Source organism: Hyperolius riggenbachi, unplaced genomic scaffold, assembly GCF_040937935.1.
Source record: "Hyperolius riggenbachi isolate aHypRig1 unplaced genomic scaffold, aHypRig1.pri scaffold_132, whole genome shotgun sequence".
NCBI lineage: Eukaryota > Metazoa > Chordata > Amphibia > Anura > Hyperoliidae > Hyperolius > Hyperolius riggenbachi.
In genome coordinates this window covers 346,758-369,260 of record NW_027152348.1, presented here as the reverse complement: position 1 = coordinate 369,260, position 22,503 = coordinate 346,758, and the positions used below count along the sequence as shown (strand labels likewise).

General features: G+C 47.7%; 1 protein-coding gene across 4 annotated transcripts in view; it reads right to left on the bottom strand.

Moving 5' to 3' along the window:
* Positions 1-22,503, bottom strand: part of LOC137543623 (sialic acid-binding Ig-like lectin 13) — a 246,328-nt gene that overhangs the window by 166,472 nt on the left and 57,353 nt on the right. For 3 of the 4 annotated variants that reach the window (XM_068264740.1, XM_068264741.1, XM_068264742.1), the window contains exon 2: positions 18,083-18,168. The exons of the other annotated variant lie outside the window; for it this stretch is intronic. In XM_068264740.1, the coding sequence (XP_068120841.1) occupies positions 18,083-18,149 (67 nt within the window). In that variant the 5' untranslated portion in view covers positions 18,150-18,168. The remainder of the gene's footprint in view (positions 1-18,082; positions 18,169-22,503) is intronic. 4 annotated transcript variants of the gene reach the window in all.

Here is a 22,503-nt window from a genome sequence, read left to right as displayed (position 1 = left end):
GACTGCCTTAGTCAGCTAGTCACTCCTAGTTATGGTAGTGTGATCTGGGAGCTGCACATGAGCAGAAAGCCGTGACTGCCTTAGTCAGCTAGTCACTCCTAGTTATGGTAGTGCAATCTGGGAGCCGCACATGAGCAGTAAGCCGTGACTGCCTCAGTCAGCTAGTTACTCCTAGTTATGGTAGTGTGATCTGGGAGCCGCACATGAGCAGTAAGCCGTGACTGCCTTAGTCAGCTAGTTACTCCTAGTTATGGTAGTATGATCTGGGAGCCGCACATGAGCAGTAAGCCGTGACTGCCTCAGTCAGCTAGTTACGGCTTACTGCTCATGTGCGGCTCCCAGATCACACTACCATAACTAGGGTTAGGGTTACTAACAACTAGGAGTAACTAGGAGTAACTAGGAGTAACTACTAACTAGCTGACTGAGGCAGTCACGGCTTACTGCTCATGTGCGGCTCCCAGATCACACTACCATAACTAGGAGTAACTACTAACTAGCTGACTGAGGCAGTCACGGCTTACTGCTCATGTGCGGCTCCCAGATCACACTACCATAACTAGGAGTAACTAGCTCACTGAGGCAGTCACGGCTTACTGCTCATGTGCAGCTCCCAGATCACACTACCATAACTAGGAGTAACTAGCTGACTAAGGCAGTCACGGCTTACTGCTCATGTGCAGCTCCCAGATCACACTACCATAACTAGGAGTAACTACTTAACTAGCTGACTGAGGCAGTCACGGCTTACTGCTCATGTGCGGCTCCCAGATCACACTACCATAACTAGGAGTAACTAGCCGACTGAGGCAGTCACGGCTTACTGCTCATGTGCTGCTCCCAGATCACACTACCATAACTAGGAGTAACTAGCTGATTAAGGCAGTCACGGCTTACTGCTCATGTGCGGCTCCCAGATTACACTACCATAACAAGGACTAACTAGCTGACTGAGGCAGTCACGGCTTACTGCTCATGTGCAGCTCCCAGATCACACTACCATAACTAGGAGTAACTAGCTGACTAAGGCAGTCACGGCTTACTGCTCATGGGCAGCTCCCAGAGTACACTACCATAACTAGGAGTAACTAGCTGACTGAGGCAGTCACGGCTTACTGCTCATGTGCTGCTCCCAGATCACACTACCATAACTAGGAGTAACTAGCTGACTAAGGCAGTCACGGCTTACTGCTCATGTGCAGCTCCCAGATCACACTACCATAACTAGGAGTAACTAGCTGACTGAGGCAGTCACGGCTTACTGCTCACGTGCTGCTCCCAGACCACACTTTTTTTTTTTTTTTTTTTTTTTTTTGCCTCAGAATAAAAACCATAAAAACCTAGCCATCACTTGGACTTCCATCTGACCATAACAGCCATCACTTGGACATCCATCTGACCAGTACGGGTCTTAAAATCATCATTCGGCAAACATATTTTTTATTTCAAAATTGATAAAATTTTTCTTTGTGGTTTTTTAACATACTTAAGTCACCGTGCTCCATTCCTCCTGCTTCCATATTTCTTGTGCTCTTTCCTCTCCCCACCTTTTTTTATCAAACAAAAACGCTATGTACAGTCTCGCCAGGAACCATTTCCTCACATCCTCCACCTCCAGGTCTTTCTTTTGGAAGATGAGTATGTTCCTGGCATCCCACAAAACCTCCTTCAGGATTGCGCACATCACCCATCCTTTCCTATCACTCTCCTTATCCCCCAGTGACATGCCAACCAACACCTCCTCAAAAGTGAGCCCCACACAACCCACCACCAACCAAAACATCCCTCTCAATCTAGCGCACACCCTCCTGGCAAAAAAACAGCTCCAAAAAACATGGTACACATCCTCCACTCCTCCACATCTCTCTCTTGGGCAAGTCTCTGTTTCACACAGCCCCCGCTTTTTACAAAAAGTCCTTGTAGGTAGTCCAGCAGTCATGGCCAACCACACCACATCCTTTTGCCTGTTGGTCAGACCCTTAAACTCCATCCTCTTCCATGCCATCTCTGATTTAGCACTTGACATTCCATCGACATAAGTCACTATTTCTTTCCTTTTGACCCATTTTTTCAAAAAAGTTTTTTCACACCCCTGCATTCCTGCGGATTTTAGCTCCATTCTTTCGAAAATGACCTTTGTTTTCTCATAATAGGGGGCAGGGGAGAAGGAAAAAGGCCTTCTGAGATCTTTGGTGACCCACCCTAGCCTGGTGAATACCCATCCCCCTAAATAACGCATCAGATCTGCCACCCTCCCTCCTGTACTCAAAATCCTGTGCACAGACACCAGATAGTGTAGAGAGAGAAAGCCTTCTATATCTGGAAAATCCCAACCACCCAAACACATGCTCTTGTGAACCGTCACCCGTGCCACCTTCTCCATTTTGGAACCCCAGAAAAACACAAACAATCCTCTCTGCACCTGTTGCAACCACCTTTTGCCAGGGGGAAAAATCATACAAAAATACAATAACAGCGGCAGAATCACCGCTTTCACCACCAACACCTTGCCTGTAAACGTCAACTTTCGCATCCTCCACATATTCAACTTTCTTTCCATACTCTCCTTCACTCCAGCTAACGTTTTCTCACCTTTCAACCCAGAGTCGAAAACCACCCCCAACACCTTCACTTCCTCACTCATCTCCACATTACACACATTCACTGGTACAGTCTTCCCCAGGGAGGCCAACTGAGTCTTCCTCCAATTCACTGCCATCCCTGCCACACCACAAAACACCTTCACATGCAAATTCATTCTGTCAACATCCGCTTGTGAGCTCCCAATCAAAGACACATCATCCATATATGCTAAACATTTCACCTGACTTCCACCACTCCCAGGCACCACAAAATCTTTCACCACCTTATCTCTCCGAATATGCACCAACAGAGGCTCCATCACACAAATGAAGGCCAAAGGCGACAACGGACACCCCTGTCTGACACCAGACAGTACTGGAAAAGCCTCAGAAAGGTGCCCGTTCACCATGACCTGGCTCGACGCTTCATGGTAGAAGCTCTTGATGACTCTCAACAGTCTACCCGGCACGCCCATCCTTGCCATTACCTTGAAGAGAAAGGAGTGCGATACCCTGTCAAACGCCTTCTCCAAATCAATCCCCTCGACGATAATCGGCATGTTGTTGTTTTTGGCGTGAAAGATCATATCCCTCAGCAACACAAGGTTGTCTGAGCTTCGCCGACCCGGAACCGCACACGTTTGACTCTCTCCGACCACACAGGATATCACACTCCTCAATCTCCCAGCAACCAACTTCGCCGCCAACTTATAGTCGACATTCAATAGCGAAATTGGCCGCCAGTTCCTGATGTCACGCCTATCCCCCTTTTTGTGGATCAAGGTAATGACACCTTCCTTCATCGACTGCGCTAATTGTCCAGAAGAAAAAATCTCCTGGATCACTTCTACCACGCACTTCCCGATCGTTGGCCAGGCCCATCTGTAAAACTCGACCGGAAGACCATCCTTTCCAGGGGTCTTCCCAGTCTGCATGGCACTCACCGTCGCCCAGACCTCCTCCATGCAAACTGCGCCCTCCAATTGCAGCACATCCGCTTCAGACAAACTCTCATCCAACACCTCACAATACTCTTCCATCTCTTCCTCAGATGCCCCCAGATCCGTTCCATACAAATCAGCATAAAACTTCCGTACCTCACTCACCACCTCATCACCCACCACTTCTCTGTCACCAGACATCACTGACTGCACTGTCCCTTTTCCCGTACAGGCATGTTTGAAAAAGAACCGGGAACATGACTCTCCCTCCTCCATGTCTCGCACTTTCGCCAAAAAAATCACTTTTTTCCCCCTCTCTATCAACAATCGCTTCTTCTGCTCTCTTGCTTCCTGCAACTCTTGCTCCACCTCCTCACCCCATTCTCTCAACTTCAACAAATACTGGATCCTTGCACACCACCTTTCTTCCTCCTCCTTGCGTTCCTGACTCTTCTCATACGCAAACCCCTTGAAAAAAACAGCCACCCTCCTTTTGAACCACTCCCACCATTCTAACATACTGTCAAAAAACTTTCTCCTCCACATCCACCTTGCACATTCCATCTGAAACTTCTCATTACAATCTGGTTCATCCAACAAACTCACGTTCAGCTTCCACACTCCTCTACCAAACGTCACTCTCGCCTGCTCCCCCAGAGTACACAAAACTGATACGTGATCTGAAAACGTGTTAGAGTGATAAGAGACAGAGCTAACCACAAGATACCTGGAAAGGAAAAAAAAATCAATACGTGATTTTATAGTGCCCTTGTCTGAGAAGAACGTAAAGTCCTTGTCTCCATTGTCAGCCACCAAAGCCGCATCCTGCAGGCCATAATCCCTAACAATCTGGTTGAGGATCCCACTAGTAACATCCAATTTAGAATTAGCTAATCCCACTCTATCCTCAACCGCTCTGATACAATTAAAGTCTCCGGCCACTATGGTATTGATACGGCCAGGGAGACGCACTCGCAAAACTTCTAAAAATTTTTCCCTCTCTTTTTTGTCCGCAGGAGCGTAGCCATTGAACAAACGGTACCGGGAGTTCCTATGTTCGAACTCCACTTTCAATAACCTCCCCGGTATAACCACCTCCACCTCTTTCACGGATATACCGGCATTATTGAACAAAATCCCGACCCCCTCATTCTTGCTCTGGCAAGCTGGAGACCAGATGGCAGTGCCCCGTGTCCACTCGCCAGAGCCAGGCACCGCTGCCAACGCACACTCCTGCAAACAAAAAATGTCAACTTTAAAGCTCTCAAGGTCCTGCAAAACTGCGGCTCGGCGGTATGGGGAGCCAATGCCCCTCACATTAACTGACAAGAGAGACAAGCCCATCACCAAAAGCCACAAAGGGTGTAAAGCCATCAAAGTGCCCTCCATTACGGTTGTTTTCGCAGCCTTGAACTTGTTCTTGTGGGGACTGGCACCCCGCTCTGCCTATTCTTCTTCCTCTGCTTCCCTACCTCCCCTGCCTCTCTATTCTCCTCCACCTCCTGCATCTCCACTTCCCGAGGGCCAGCTACCTCCTTCCCCCCCCTCCCCACCCTTCTCTCCGGCTCCACACTCAAGGATGGGGACATAGGAGACACAGGGGGATCCTCCACATCCATCTGCAATTCATCATCAGATGGCACCTCCTCATCATCATTATCATATCTGGGCTTCTTACTGCACCCAGGATTGAAATCGGAATCCCCGCTGCTTCCTGCTGGTTTTTGGAAGGAGGGAACACCATCGCTGTCTCCATCCCCCTCCGCTGCATTGGGGTCTAATTCCTCTCCTATATAATCCTGGGAACCAACAGTTAAAAGTGTACTAGCCTCCGAGTCTGAGGAGGCGGGGCTATCCTCATTTCCAAATTTCAAACTGCTGTATCCAATTGGATCCTTTCCCGCTCTTTCCTGCACAGCTTGAGCATTTGGGGGTTCCCCATCTTCTTTGGGGTTGCTCCCGGCGCAGGGTATGATGTGACCTCTCATATCTGCTGCAGCAACTGGTGGTAATTTATCAACCTTTATTATGGGCACTTTGCCTTTAACAACATCTGTCTGATTTTCTGCATTGGGGGCGGGGCCAGAACCTCCGGAGCCGTTAGGCGGATTCCCGCTCTCAGAGGCACCACTGCACCCAGCCATCCCTTTCAGCAGTTGTGAGTCTGATGGGCTGTCAGACACAGGCAGCCCCTCCACGATCTGTGTGTCCGTTGGGCTGGACACGGGCAGTGCTGCGAGCAGCTGGGAGTCTGTGGGACTATCGGTCCCAGCAGACCCGCCCACAGCTCCCTCCTCAGGCACGTCATTCTTCTCCTCTCCTCGCTCTTCAGCAGCTGGCCGCTGCTCCGTCTGCGAGGAGGAATCAGCTGGGCTCTTCTGCTCCCCGGGCACACTGGAGACCACACACAGAGTCTCCCCCGATGTCGGCAAAACACCACCGGCCACAGTACCGGCGCCTGACACATCGGAGGGAGCCCAGGGGATATCCCCAGTAGCCGGCATAGGGGTTTCTGGCACAGCAGCCACGTCATCACTATCTGGCACATTAGGTACATTCTCCGCATCAGCGGGGGGATTAGCTACTTTCTGCGCAGCGCTATTTGACACTTTGTTAGCAGCATTAGATACATTTACAGGCACATTAGCAGCAGTCACATCAGGCTCACTTGGCAGGGAGCCAGCACGCCGCCTCTTTGGCGGGAAACCACGCTGGGGCAGCGGATCAGCTGTAACATCAGCTCCCTGCGTGGCAGCGCTATCAGAGGGATGGGGAGGGACAGAAGCAGCCTCAGTCCGGCCCGCGCCAGACTCCAGCACTGCACTCTTGCCTGCCAGGCCTCTGAAGAAGGCTCTGGCTTCACTGGGCTGCTCAGAGGGAGCCAATCTGTCCCTTCCACGATACCCTCCAGAGCCAGCAGCACGGGCATAAGTATACATTCTGGTGTTATTCATTTTATCACAGCCTTTAGCCAGGTGCTTCTCAGAGCCACACAAGTCACACTTCCTTGGCACATTACAGGGCTTTCCACCGTGAGCAGGTTGGTGGCATTGCCTGCACAGTTTCTGCTGCTTACAATTCTGCTCTATATGACTGCTCTCCCCACAGTTCCTACAGACAGTCGGCTGGCCTGGGTATGTTATGTATCCTCTTTCCCCTCCAATGGAGAACACAGGGGGAGGGTGCACAAGACCCCCACCACCCTCTCGCCTCTTGAACCGCACCTCAAATTTCAGTTTACTGCGGTACCAACCAAGGTGATTATACACTTTCTCTGGATGGCCCACATATTCAAAGTACCTCTGCAAGTATATTTTCACCACCCGTGGCTCCACATAAGGATTATATAGGTGTACGTACACCATCCTCTCCTTCTCCACAAATAAAGGCTTTATGCTCTCAAAATAATTCACCCATTCATCAGTACTTCTTCTGCATAATTCCAGAATTCTCAACGCTTCATCTTCACTATGAAAGGTCACATCATACATACCCCGCGCCGGGAACTCCTGAATGGCAAAGACTCCGTTCTTTCTGTCGACTCCCAAGGATTCACATAGCACGATATCCACGAACCTCTTCGTTGGTATATCATTCCTCCTATCTGGCTTAACCAGGAATTGTATAGTGTTTTTCAAGTTTCGCGTTCCTCCTCCACCTCCATCTCCTGCCGCGGACGCCATCCGCTACTCGTTTCCCCCAGGCCCCCCAGCAGGGAGGACCCAGGTTCACCCTCCAACCAAGAAACTACAAATTTAATTTATATTGCAAATTTCCTTCTGTTTTAAGAAGGCAATTACACCAAGCTTTGCTTTTTTAGTAGGAGGGCTTTTTGGTTCCTTTTATCCCCCTATACATTCCTAGTAGTTTGGGTCACCCTGAGCTGCTTGGTTACTCTGTTGTACTCGACCAAGCCCTATTTCATAAAGCCTTATCAATCCCTACCATGTACTGATGAGGACCAAAAGTCCGAAACAGGCTGTCTGCATGTGGGTTTGATATGGCTGTGTAAAACTTAAAGCTATAGGCTTGCTATAAACCAGCGGTTCTGGATGCTTGCTTGGCTTACCAAGGGCAAAAAGGGATAATTTGCATATTTAGTAGGTGTGCATTGTGGGTAACCACAAATGTTCATTTATAACTGAATTATTGCAAATTTCCTTCTGTTTTAAGAAGGCAATTACACCAAGCTTTGCTTTTTTAGTAGGAGGGCTTTTTGGTTCCTTTTATCCCCCTATACATTCCTAGTAGTTTGGGTCACCCTGAGCTGCTTGGTTACTCTGTTGTACTCGACCAAGCCCTATTTCATACAGCCTTATCAATCCCTACCATGTACTGATGAGGACCAAAAGTCCGAAACAGGCTGTCTGCATGTGGGTTTGATATGGCTGTGTAAAACTTAAAGCTATAGGCTTGCTATAAACCAGCGGTTCTGGATGCTTGCTTGGCTTGCCAAGGGCAAAAAGGGATAATTTGCATATTTAGTAGGTGTGCATTGTGGGTAACCACAAATGTTCATTTATAACTGAATTATTGCAAATTTCCTTCTGTTTTAAGAAGGCAATTACACCAAGCTTTGCTTTTTTAGTAGGAGGGCTTTTTGGTTCCTTTTATCCCCCTATACATTCCTAGTAGTTTGGGTCACCCTGAGCTGCTTGGTTACTCTGTTGTACTCGAACCAAGCCCTATTTCATACAGCCTTATCAATCCCTACCATGTACTGATGAGGACCAAAAGTCCGAAACAGGCTGTCTGCATGTGGGTTTGATATGGCTGTGTAAAACTTAAAGCTATAGGCTTGCTATAAACCAGCGGTTCTGGATGCTTGCTTGGCTTACCAAGGGCAAAAAGGGATAATTTGCATATTTAGTAGGTGTGCATTGTGGGTAACCACAAATGTTCATTTATAACTGAATTATTGCAAATTTCCTTCTGTTTTAAGAAGGCAATTACACCAAGCTTTGCTTTTTTAGTAGGAGGGCTTTTTGGTTCCTTTTATCCCCCTATACATTCCTAGTAGTTTGGGTCACCCTGAGCTGCTTGGTTACTCTGTTGTACTCGACCAAGCCCTATTTCATACAGCCTTATCAATCCCTGCCATGTACTGATGAGGACCAAAAGTCCGAAACAGGCTGTCTGCATGTGGGTTTGATATGGCTGTGTAAAACTTAAAGCTATAGGCTTGCTATAAACCAGCGGTTCTGGATGCTTGCTTGGCTTACCAAGGGCAAAAAGGGATAATTTGCATATTTAGTAGGTGTGCATTGTGGGTAACCACAAATGTTCATTTATAACTGAATTATTGCAAATTCCCTTCTGTTTTAAGAAGGCAATTACACCAAGCTTTGCTTTTTTAGTAGGAGGGCTTTTTGGTTCCTTTTATCCCCCTATACATTCCTAGTAGTTTGGGTCACCCTGAGCTGCTTGGTTACTCTGTTGTACTCGACCAAGCCCTATTTCATACAGCCTTATCAATCCCTACCATGTACTGATGAGGACCAAAAGTCCGAAACAGGCTGTCTGCATGTGGGTTTGATATGGCTGTGTAAAACTTAAAGCTATAGGCTTGCTATAAACCAGCGGTTCTGGATGCTTGCTTGGCTTACCAAGGGCAAAAAGGGATAATTTGCATATTTAGTAGGTGTGCATTGTGGGTAACCACAAATGTTCATTTATAACTGAATTATTGCAAATTTCCTTCTGTTTTAAGAAGGCAATTACACCAAGCTTTGCTTTTTTAGTAGGAGGGCTTTTTGGTTCCTTTTATCCCCCTATACATTCCTAGTAGTTTGGGTCACCCTGAGCTGCTTGGTTACTCTGTTGTACTCGACCAAGCCCTATTTCATACAGCCATATCAATCCCTGCCATGTACTGATGAGGACCAAAAGTCCGAAACAGGCTGTCTGCATGTGGGTTTGATATGGCTGTGTAAAACTTAAAGCTATAGGCTTGCTATAAACCAGCGGTTCTGGATGCTTGCTTGGCTTACCAAGGGCAAAAAGGGATAATTTGCATATTTAGTAGGTGTGCATTGTGGGTAACCACAAATGTTCATTTATAACTGAATTATTGCAAATGTCCTTCTGTTTTAAGAAGGCAATTACACCAAGCTTTGCTTTTTTAGTAGGAGGGCTTTTTGGTTCCTTTTATCCCCCTATACATTCCTAGTAGTTTGGGTCACCCTGAGCTGCTTGGTTACTCTGTTGTACTCGACCAAGCCCTATTTCATACAGCCTTATCAATCCCTACCATGTACTGATGAGGACCAAAAGTCCGAAACAGGCTGTCTGCATGTGGGTTTGATATGGCTGTGTAAAACTTAAAGCTATAGGCTTGCTATAAACCAGCGGTTCTGGATGCTTGCTTGGCTTACCAAGGGCAAAAAGGGATAATTTGCATATTTAGTAGGTGTGCATTGTGGGTAACCACAAATGTTCATTTACAACTGAATTATTGCAAATTTCCTTCTGTTTTAAGAAGGCAATTACACCAAGCTTTGCTTTTTTAGTAGGAGGGCTTTTTGGTTCCTTTTATCCCCCTATACATTCCTAGTAGTTTGGGTCACCCTGAGCTGCTTGGTTACTCTGTTGTACTCGACCAAGCCCTATTTCATACAGCCTTATCAATCCCTACCATGTACTGATGAGGACCAAAAGTCCGAAACAGGCTGTCTGCATGTGGGTTTGATATGGCTGTGTAAAACTTAAAGCTATAGGCTTGCTATAAACCAGCGGTTCTGGATGCTTGCTTGGCTTACCAAGGGCAAAAAGGGATAATTTGCATATTTAGTAGGTGTGCATTGTGGGTAACCACAAATGTTCATTTATAACTGAATTATTGCAAATTTCCTTCTGTTTTAAGAAGGCAATTACACCAAGCTTTGCTTTTTTAGTAGGAGGGCTTTTTGGTTCCTTTTATCCCCCTATACATTCCTAGTAGTTTGGGTCACCCTGAGCTGCTTGGTTACTCTGTTGTACTCGACCAAGCCCTATTTCATACAACCTTATCAATCCCTACCATGTACTGATGAGGACCAAAAGTCCGAAACAGGCTGTCTGCATGTGGGTTTGATATGGCTGTGTAAAACTTAAAGCTATAGGCTTGCTATAAACCAGCGGTTCTGGATGCTTGCTTGGCTTACCAAGGGCAAAAAGGGATAATTTGCATATTTAGTAGGTGTGCATTGTGGGTAACCACAAATGTTCATTTATAACTGAATTATTGCAAATTTCCTTCTGTTTTAAGAAGGCAATTACACCAAGCTTTATTATAACTAGGAGTAACTACTAACTAGCTGACTGAGGAAGTCACGGCTTACTGCTCATGTGCAGCTCCCAGATCCCACTACCATAACTAGGGAGTAACTAGCTGACTGAGGCAGTCACGGCTTACTGCTCATGTGCGGCTCCCAGATCACACTACCATAACTAGGAGTAACTAGCTGACTGAGGCAGTCATGGCTTACTGCTCATGTGCGGCTCCCAGATCACACTACCATAACTAGGAGTAACTAGCTGACTGAGGCAGTCACGGCTTACTGCTCATGTGCAGCTCCCAGATCACACTACCATAACTAGGAGTAACTAGCTGACTAAGGCAGTCATGGCTTACTGCTCATGTGCGGCTCCCAGATCACACTACCATAACTAGGAGTAACTAGCTGACTAAGGCAGTCACGGCTTACTGCTTATGTGCGGCTCCCAGATCACACTACCATAACTAGGAGTGACTAGCTGACTAAGGCAGTCACGGCTTACTGCTCATGTGCAGCTCCCAGATCACACTACCATAACTAGGAGTAACTACTAACTAGCTGAATGAGGCAGTCACGGCTTACTGCTCATGTGCAGCTCCCAGATCACACTACCATAACTAGGAGTAACTAGCTGACTGAGGCAGTCACGGCTTACTGCTCATGTGCGGCTCCCAGATCACACTACCATAACTAGGAGTAACTAGCTGACTGAGGCAGTCACGGCTTACTGCTCATGTGCGGCTCCCAGATCACACTACCATAACTAGGAGTAACTAGCTGACTAAGGCAGCCAGCCATGGCTTACTGCTCATGTGCAGCTCCCAGATCCCACTACCATAACTAGGAGTAACTAGCTGACCAGGGCCGGGCCGAGGCATAGGCTGGAGAGGCTCCAGCCTCAGGGCGCAGTGTAGGAGGGGGCGCAGAATTCATTCAGCTGTCATTCCTAATTGTGTATGAAGCAGAAAGAAATAAGAAAAGGGGATACATGGCAGTGACTGCAAGCCAGATATTTAGATATTAAGGTGTTGGGGAGGTTGTGGGCCCTGTGGCGCCTCTTAGTCTAATAGCAATCAGTATGAGACGGTTGGGGTGGGAGGGATGGAGGGGCGCACTTTGGTGTCTCAGCCTTGGGTGCTGGAGGACCTTGTCCCCAGGGCCGGATTACCGACCAGGCAACAAAAGCAGTCGCTTGGGGCCCCATTCAGAGTCAAAGGGACCCCATCAGCACATAAACCAGCCCTTGCCATCCTGTCAACGGTGGCTGGATGGTATAATGGTTAAAGGGACTCTGAGCAGTGCAGTAACTATGGAAAGATTCATATCACTTTAAAGCTCTCTTTCTCCTCTTTGCAATGATATATAAACGGCTGCTCTATGCCTTTTAGTTTTCGATATTTTCGCGATCGAAATCACGGCCACAGAACGACTTTTCTCCAAAGTCAGCGGTGGCTGGATGGTATAATGGTAAAAGGGACTCTGAGCAGTGCAGTAACTATGGAAAGATTCATATCATTTTAAAGCTCTCTTTCTCCTCTTTCCAATGATATATAAACGGCTGCTCTATGCCTTTTAGTTTTCGATATTTTCGCGATCGAAATCACGGCCACAGGACGACTTTTCTCCAAAGTCAGCGGTGGCTGGATGGTATAATGGTTAAAGGGACTCTGAGCAGTGCAGTAACTATGGAAAGATGCATATCATTTTAAAGCTCTCTTTCTCCTTTTTCCAATGATATATAAACGGCTGCTCTATGCCTTTTAGTTTTTGATATTTTCGCGATCGAAATCGCGGCCACAGGACGACTTTTCTCCAAAGTCAGCGGTGGCTGGATGGTATAATGGTTAAACGGACTCTGAGCAGTGCAGTAACTATGGAAAGATGCATATCATTTTAAAGCTCTTTTTCTCCTCTTTCCAATGATATATAAACGGCTTCTTTATGCCTTTTAGTTTTCGATATTTTTGCAATCGAAATCATGGCCACAGGACGACTTTTCTCCAAAGTTGGCAGCTCGATTCAGCACAATGCAATGAAATATAAGGAACCCAGGGGGATATAATTACAAACATCATGCTGGTAGGTGTGAGGATGTAATTAATTAGTTGTGGGTATGCTTAAAGGCATATCCACAGGCACTGCTTGGAGTCCCTTTAAGGGCTCTGCCGCTGACACAGGAGACCAGGGTTCGAATCTCAGCTCTGCCTGTTCAGTAAGCCAGCACCTATTCAGTAGGAGACCGTAGGCAAGTCTCTCTAACACTGCTACTGCCTATAGGGCGCGTCCTAGTGGCTGCAGCTCTGGCGCTTTGAGTCCACCAGGAGAAAAGCGCGATATAAATGTTATTTGTCTTGTCTTGTCAAATGATGCCGTGCGCTGCTGATTGTCTTCAGAGCCAGGCTCTCCTCCTAGGTCCCCCTCCTGCTACTGTGCGCTCTGCCGCTGCCCACTCCTCCCTCCCTTCCCACAGAGAACCGCAGCTGCAGCAAGAATGATAGCAGCAGATGGAAAACGCTCACTCACCTATCCATGATCCAAGCGATAGAGATCCCGTCATCTGAAACCCATCTGTCTCTTCTACAGTGCAGCCGCTCGCTCTGAACTTCCTGATTCTCAGATCAGACAGGAAGTAGGAAGTAATAATAGTAGTAGTAACAGAGCGGCAGCACTCTAGAGGAGACAGATGGGCTCCGGATGACGGGACCTCTATTGCTTGGATCGCAATAGGTGAATGTGATTCATCTGGTGCTGTCATTCTCCCCCACTGTGGCTGCCTTCTCTGCTGGACTATCGTATTCACTGGGATGGAGGCTGCATGGTGGCTGTCTAGTTTGGGAGGAAATTGGTTGTTCGGTGGTGGGAGTGGTTATGTAATTCTGTCTGGGGAACGGCTTCCGGTTTGGCGGTGTCCAGAGCTTTCTGCTATTGCCAGGCTGGAGATGCAGGGGGAAAGTGCTGCTGCTGTGATATCTCTCGCCCTCTTCACAGGGGTGCCCCAGCCCCTGAGTGCAAATGTCCCAGCCATTCATCTCTCACTCTGCATTTTGCCGCTGCTATTCCCTGCATTGTGCACCCACAGAGGAAAGCGTGCTGTTGCCCATAGCAACCAGTAGCTCGGCTGCCCGGTGTGTGCGGCATATTGCTGTGCAGCTGCATCTTCTGATTCTATTACGACATGATGGGGGGGCCCAAATCAGTTACTTTGCTTAGGGCCCCATTTAGCCTTAATCCGGCTCTGCTTGTCCCGGCTCTGTAGCTGACTAAGGCAGTCACTGCTTACTGCTCATGTGCGGCTCCCAGATCACACTACCCTAACTAGGAGTAACTATTTGACTGAGGCAGTCACGGCTTACTGCTCATGTGCGGCTCCCAGATCACACTACCATAACTAGGAGTAACTAGCTGACTGAGGCAGTCACGGCTTACTGCTCATGTGCAGCTCCCAGATCACACTACTATAACTAGGAGTAACTACTAACTAGCTGACTGAGGCAGTCACGGCTTACTGCTCATGTGCAGCTCCCAGATCACACTACCATAACTAGGAGTAACTAGCTGACTGAGGCAGTCACGGCTTACTGCTCATGTCCGGCTCCCAGATCACACTACCATAACTAGGAGTAACTAGCTGACTGAGGCAGTCACGGCTTACTGCTCATGTGCGGCTCCCAGATCACACTACCATAACTAGGAGTAACTAGCTGACTGAGGCAGTCACGGCTTACTGCTCATGTGCAGCTCCCAGATCACACTACCATAACTAGGAGAAACTAGCTGACTAAGGCAGTCACGGCTTACTGCTCATGTGCGGCTCCCAGATCACACTACCATAACTAGGAGTAACTAGCTGACTAAGGCAGTCACGGCTTACTGCTCATGTGCGGCTCCCAGATCACACTACCATAACTAGGAGTGACTAGCTGACTAAGGCAGTCACGGCTTACTGCTCATGTGCAGCTCCCAGATCACACTACCATAACTAGGAGTAACTACTAACTAGCTGAATGAGGCAGTCACGGCTTACTGCTCATGTGCAGCTCCCAGATCACACTACCATAACTAGGAGTAACTAGCTGACTGAGGCAGTCACGGCTTACTGCTCATGTGCGGCTCCCAGATCACACTACCATAACTAGGAGTAACTAGCTGACTGAGGCAGTCACGGCTTACTGCTCATGTGCAGCTCCCAGATCACACTACCATAGCTAGGAGTAACTAGCTGACTGAGGCAGTCACGGCTTACTGCTCATGTGCGGCTCCCAGATCACACTACCATAACTAGGAGTAACTAGCTGACTGAGGCAGTCACGGCTTACTGCTCATGTGCGGCTCCCAGATCACACTACCATAACTAGGAGTAACTAGCTGACTGAGGCAGTCACGGCTTACTGCTCATGTGCGGCTCCCAGATCACACTACCATAACTAGGAGTAACTAGCTGACTGAGGCAGTCACGGCTTACTGCTCATGTGCAGCTCCCAGATTACACTACCATAACTAGGAGTAACTAGCTGACTAAGGCAGCCAGCCACGGCTTACTGCTCATGTGCAGCTCCCAGATCCCACTACCATAACTAGGAGTAACTAGCTGACTGAGGCAGTCACGGCTTACTGCTCATGTGCGGCTCCCAGATCACACTACCATAACTAGGAGTGTCACGGACGGTTGCGGGGCTGCAGGCGCGTCCTGGAACCGCCCGTGAAGAAAAAGCGATCGCACTCGATTCCCTGCATCGATTGCGCTTCAAATCGATACAATCTGGGTTGAGTGTGTAGGGGCAGCTGAAGTCCTTTTCTTAGCAGAGAGAGCACCATCCTAAAGGCTGGATGGCTCTTTTGATATGCTAATGAGCCTGAGCCTAATCTGCCCTGGAGAGTCCCTGGCTTCAAGCTGTGCTGATGGCCCATCCATCAGGTATAAGGTGACAAGCACCATGGCAGAAGCAATCTAGTTGGGGGGAAGCCAGACCCACTGGCTCCCTCCCAGCAGGGGAGGTGACACCTAGCTGGCTGCTCCAAACTTCAAAGAGCCTTTGCCTGGGAATAACCTGAGTCTCATAGCATATCTATAACTTCCCAGATCTGTCATATTTCTGGGGTTCCTGAGATGGCAGCTTCGCCAAACGTGGGGGAAGTGTAGCATGAGCCCCGGTGCTGGTTCTGAGGAAGTTTCAGAACATTCTGAGGTAAGGACTGCCAGTTAGGCAGTTTGAAAATGCCCTGATGATACCACAGGGGTCCCACCCCTCATGTCTGGTATCAGGGCGCTGGGTGAATCGAGACAGACCTGAAAATGTTAATAAATCGGCCCTGACCTGTACGGTTCTGTGAGATAGAGCCCATATATGGGTAGATATGATTTCTAGCCCCCAGGACAAGGGGAGGGCTTATCTCATCTTCTAAGGGGGTGTATGGCTCCCCGCCCTCACTCCCTCCTACTGAAGCAGGGGCATAAGAATGGCAGAGGACCCAAACTCAGTGTCCTCCACACTGAAACATCTTGAACTCATCAGGTGCCAGCTTGAGGATATGCTGGCATCCACCTGGTCTGAACTCTGAACTCAGATTGAAACCCAGAACTCTGATTTTCCCACAAAAAGGACATCTTTCCAGGAACTAAGTATTTTTCTCCCTTCTTTTATTTTTTTATACTGGCTATTACTGTCTTAATAATTGTGATCTTAATAATTGTCTGTATATATTAATTATTTATATTGCGTGAATAAACGACTTTCTCCAAGTCATTCACTGTCCGCTACCCTGCTTATCAGCACACACAGAACTGATCCCGGGTCTCTGAAGATACGCTACTGTTTGTTTGTTGTTGGCTAGACAGAATAACGTGTGTTTAACCGTTTTATTCGCAGGATTAGTCAGTCAGTTAGTGGGCTCCACGGTCCCATGATAACCGCGGTGGTGGCAGTTTACTCTGAACCAGTGGGTGAAGTTGTAATCACCCGTGTCTCACAGGCTCCCTTCTGAGTTTTCTGCGGCCAATTCTTAACGGTTCCTGCGCATTGACTGCGACCAGAGTTCGCACGATCTGTGCGCTGGCACCGTTTAGAAGGCTAAGTGCGGTCAGCCACTAGGGCTCCTGTGACAAGGAGTAACTAGCTGACTGAGGCAGTCACGGCTTACTGCTCATGTGCGGCTCCCAGATCACACTACCATAACTAGGAGTAACTAGCTGACTGAGGCAGTCACGGCTTACTGCTCATGTGCAGCTCCCAGATCACACTACCATAACTAGGAGTAACTAGCTGACTAAGGCAGCCAGCCACGGCTTACTGCTCATGTGCGGCTCCCAGATCACACTACCATAACTAGGAGTAACTAGCTGACTGAGGCAGTCACGGCTTACTGCTCATGTGCAGCTCCCAGATCACACTACCATAACTAGGAGTAACTAGCTGACTAAGGCAGTCACGGCTTACTGCTCATGTGCGGCTCCCAGATCACACTACCATAACTAGGAGTGTTTGGTGCATGCGCAGTTACTATCTTTTAAAAACTGGGCACGCACAGAATGCTCCTGGTTATAGGAGCACGATTGATGAGGCCCGCGGCTTGTGCCGCCCATGTGCAGCTAGCCGCATCTGGCTCAGTCGGCCAGCACTTGGAAGGTCAGAGCTTCTGAATGCAGCAGAAAGAAGAACTGTGAGGGCACAGAAGGACTGTGGGGGAGGGGGGGGTTGAAAGAAGCCCCAGGTAAGGTAAAGTGGTATTAAACTAAGCATTACCTCTTTGCTCTAAAAGGTAATTTACAGCATCAAATCTACTATCACAAGAAAAAAATTGTAGCAGAACAGCATTCAAACAGGTAAACACAACACTTTGTCCTTCAGAGGAAAGCTCCTTGCTTCAGTGGGCAGCTTCTGGCCGCATCAGAAGAGTTAATAACATTACCTTTTGTTTACATTCCTTTGTGAGATACATTCCTATCTATGCTGAAAATTAGCTCTCTCTGCGGCAGAAAGCTGAGGAGTGAATGATCCCTAGATAGTTTTTGAATATATAAATACAGCATCTATTCAAGAAAATGCAATGGCAGCTGTCAAAGCAGATAAACTGCACTATGGGAAATAAAACACAAATAGGAAAATACATTTTCAATGACTGTTATGTCAGTGTTTTATCCCCCTTTAAACTAGGCACCTTTAGTTTACTTTAAGTGTCCTTTAATTCAGTGTATGTACGTAGCTTTACACTGTATGAAGCAGCATATAGAGTTCTATCTGAGAATGTTTTCTTGTTTGTGGAGCAAGGTGTGTACAAATGCTGTTCAGCTTGTCATTATACTCACTCATCAGAGACAATCTGATGATGACACCCCACAAGTCACGGAATCCAGCCTTGATGGACACGCTCATATTGGACCTACTGTGCAAACTGGATGAAATGAACGAAGCAGGATCAGAAGTTTGACTATAACGCTCAGTTATCAGTTCAGCAATGTTAATAGAACACTGAGGACTGTTACAATTTACACATTGTATTACAGATCAATAAAATGGTTAATCATGGATACATATTCAAATCAGCCAAACCACTGATAGTGTAATAGACTGTGGAGCAGCATGACGGCAGTGTGTATTACGTGTTTGTCACCACACTGATAGTGTAATAGACTGTGGAGCAGCATGATGGCAGTGTGTATTCCGTGTTTGTCACCCCACTGATAGTGTAATAGACTGTGGAGCAGCATGACGGCAGTGTGTATTCCGTGTTTGTCACCCCACTGATAGTGTAAGACTGTGGAGCAGCATGATGGCAGTGTGTATTCCGTGTTTGTCACCCCACTGATAGTGTAATAGACTGTGGAGCAGCATGATGGCAGTGTGTATTCCGTGTTTGTCACCCCACTGATATTGTAAGACTGTGGAGCAGCATGACGGCAGTGTGTGATCCGTGTGTGTCACACCACTGATAGTGTAATAGACTGTGGAGCAGCATGACGGCAGTGTGTATTTCATGTTTGTCACCCCACTGATAGTGTAATAGACTGTGGAGCAGCATGATGGCAGTGTGTATTCCGTGTTTGTCACCCCACTGATAGTGTAATAGACTGTGGAGCAGCATGACGGCAGTGTGTATTCCGTGTTTGTCACCCCATTGATAGTGTAATAGACTGTGGAGCAGCATGACGGCAGTGTGTATTCCGTGTTTGTCACCCCACTGATAGTGTAATAGACTGTGGAGCAGCATGACGGCAGTGTGTATTCCGTGTTTGTCACCCCACTGATAGTGTAATAGACTGTGGAGCAGCATGACGGCAGTGTGTATTCCGTGTTTGTCACCCCACTGATAGTGTAATAGACTGTGGAGCAGCATGACGGCAGTGTGTATTCCGTGTTTGTCACCCCACTGATAGTGTAATAGACTGTGGAGCAGCATGACGGCAGTGTGTATTCCGTGTTTGTCACACCACTGATAGTGTAATAGACTGTGGAGCAGCATGAAGACAGTGTGTATTCCGTGTTTGTCACCCCACTGATAGTGTAATAGACTGTGGAGCAGCATGACGGCAGTGTGTATTCCGTGTTTGTCACACCACTGATAGTGTAATAGGCTGTGGAGCAGCATGACGGCAGTGTGTATTCCATGTTTGTCACCCCACTGATAGTGTAATAGGCTGTGGAGCAGCATGACGGCAGCGTGTATTACGTGTTTGTCACCCCACTGATAGTGTAATAGGCTGTGGAGCAGCATGACGGCAGTGTGTATTCCGTGTTTGTCACCCCACTGATAGTGTAATAGGCTGTGGAGCAGCATGATGTCAGTGTGTATTCCGTGTTTGTCACCCCACTGATAGTGTAATAGACTGTGGAGCAGCATGACGGCAGTGTGTATTCCGTGTTTGTCACCCCACTGATAGTGTAATAGGCTGTGGAGCAGCATGATGTCAGTGTGTATTCCGTGTTTGTCACCCCACTGATAGTGTAAGACTGTGGAGCAGCATGATGTCAGTGTGTATTCCGTGTTTGTCACACCACTGATAGTGTAAGACTGTGGAGCAGCATGACGGCAGTGTGTATTCCATGTTTGTCACCCCACTGATAGTGTAATAGACTGTGGAGCAGCATGATGGCAGTGTGTATTCCGTGTTTGTCACCCCACTGATAGTGTAATAGACTGTGGAGCAGCATGACGGCAGTGTGTATTCCATGTTTGTCACCCCACTGATAGTGTAATAGGCTGTGGAGCAGCATGACGGCAGTGTGTATTCCGTGTTTGTCACACCACTGATAGTGTAATAGACTGTGGAGCAGCATGAAGACAGTGTGTATTCCGTGTTTGTCACCCCACTGATAGTGTAATAGACTGTGGAGCAGCATGACGGCAGTGTGTATTCCGTGTTTGTCACACCACTGATAGTGTAATAGGCTGTGGAGCAGCATGACGGCAGTGTGTATTCCATGTTTGTCACCCCACTGATAGTGTAATAGGCTGTGGAGCAGCATGACGGCAGTGTGTATTCCGTGTTTGTCACCCCACTGATAGTGTAATAGGCTGTGGAGCAGCATGATGGCAGTGTGTATTCCATGTTTGTCACCCCACTGATAGTGTAAGACTGTGAAGCAGCATGACGGCAGTGTGTATTCCATGTTTGTCACCCCACTGATAGTGTAATAGACTGTGGAGCAGCATGACGGCAGTGTGTATTCCGTGTTTGTCACCCCACTGATAGTGTAATAGACTGTGGAGCAGCATGACGGCAGTGTGTATTCCGTGTTTGTCACACCACTGATAGTGTAATAGGCTGTGGAGCAGCATGACGGCAGTGTGTATTCCGTGTTTGTCACCCCACTGATAGTGTAATAGGCTGTGGAGCAGCATGATGGCAGTGTGTATTCCGTGTTTGTCACACCACTGATAGTGTAATAGGCTGTGGAGTAGCATGACGGCAGTGTGTATTCCGTGTTTGTCACCCCACTGATAGTGTAATAGGCTGTGGAGCAGCATGATGGCAGTGTGTATTCCGTGTTTGTCACCCCACTGATAGTGTAATAGGCTGTGGAGCAGCATGATGGCAGTGTGTATTCCGTGTTTGTCACACCACTGATAGTGTAATAGGCTGTGGAGCAGCATGATGGCAGTGTGTATTCCGTGTTTGTCACCCCACTGATAGTGTAATAGACTGTGGAGCAGCATGATGGCAGTGTGTATTCCGTGTTTGTCACACCACTGATAGTGTAATAGACTGTGGAGCAGCATGATGGCAGTGTGTATTCCATGTTTGTCACCCCACTGATAGTGTAAGACTGTGAAGCAGCATGACGGCAGTGTGTATTCCGTGTTTGTCACCCCACTGATAGTGTAAGACTGTGGAGTAGCATGACGGCAGTGTGTATTCCGTGTTTGTCACCCCACTGATAGTGTAATAGACTGTGGAGCAGCATGATGGCAGTGTGTATTCCGTGTTTGTCACACCACTGATAGTGTAATAGACTGTGGAGCAGCAAGACGGCAGTGTGTATTCTATGTTTGTCACACCACTGATAGTGTAATAGACTGTGGAGCAGCATGACGGCAGTGTGTATTCCATGTTTGTCACCCCACTGATAGTGTAAGACTGTGAAGCAGCATGACGGCAGTGTGTATTCCGTGTTTGTCACCCCACTGATAGTGTAAGACTGTGGAGTAGCATGACGGCAGTGTGTATTCCGTGTTTGTCACCCCACTGATAGTGTAATAGACTGTGGGGCAGCATGATGGCAGTGTGTATTCCGTGTTTGTCACACCACTGATAGTGTAATAGACTGTGGAGCAGCAAGACGGCAGTGTGTATTCTATGTTTGTCACACCACTGATAGTGTAATAGACTGTGGAGCAGCAAGACGGCAGTGTGTATTCTATGTTTGTCACACCACTGATAGTGTAATAGACTGTGGAGCAGCAAGACGGCAGTGTGTATTCCGTGTTTGTCACCCCACTGATAGTGTAATAGACTGTGGAGCAGCATGATGGCAGTGTGTATTCCGTGTTTGTCACCCCACTGATAGTGTAATAGACTGTGGAGCAGCATGACGGCAGTGTGTATTCCGTGTTTGTCACCCCACTGATAGTGTAATAGACTGTGGAGCAGCATGATGGCAGTGTGTATTCCATGTTTGTCACACCACTGATAGTGTAATAGACTGTGGAGCAGCATGATGGCAGTGTGTATTCCGTGTTTGTCACACCACTGATAGTGTAATAGACTGTGGAGCAGCAAGACGGCAGTGTGTATTCTATGTTTGTCACACCACTGATAGTGTAATAGACTGTGGAGCAGCATGACGGCAGTGTGTATTCCATGTTTGTCACACCACTGATAGTGTAATAGACTGTGGAGCAGCATGATGGCAGTGTGTATTCCATGTTTGTCACACCACTGATAGTGTAATAGACTGTGGAGCAGCATGATGGCAGTGTGTATTCCGTGTTTGTCACCCCACTGATAGTGTAATAGACTGTGGAGCAGCATGACGGCAGTGTGTATTCCGTGTGTGTCACACCACTGATAGTGTAATAGACTGTGGAGCAGCATGACGGCAGTGTGTATTCCGTGTTTGTCACCCCACTGATAGTGTAATAGACTGTGGAGCAGCATGATGGCAGTGTGTATTCCGTGTTTGTCACCCCACTGATAGTGTAATAGACTGTGGAGCAGCATGACGGCAGTGTGTATTCCGTGTTTGTCACCCCACTGATAGTGTAAGACTGTGGAGCAGCATGATGGCA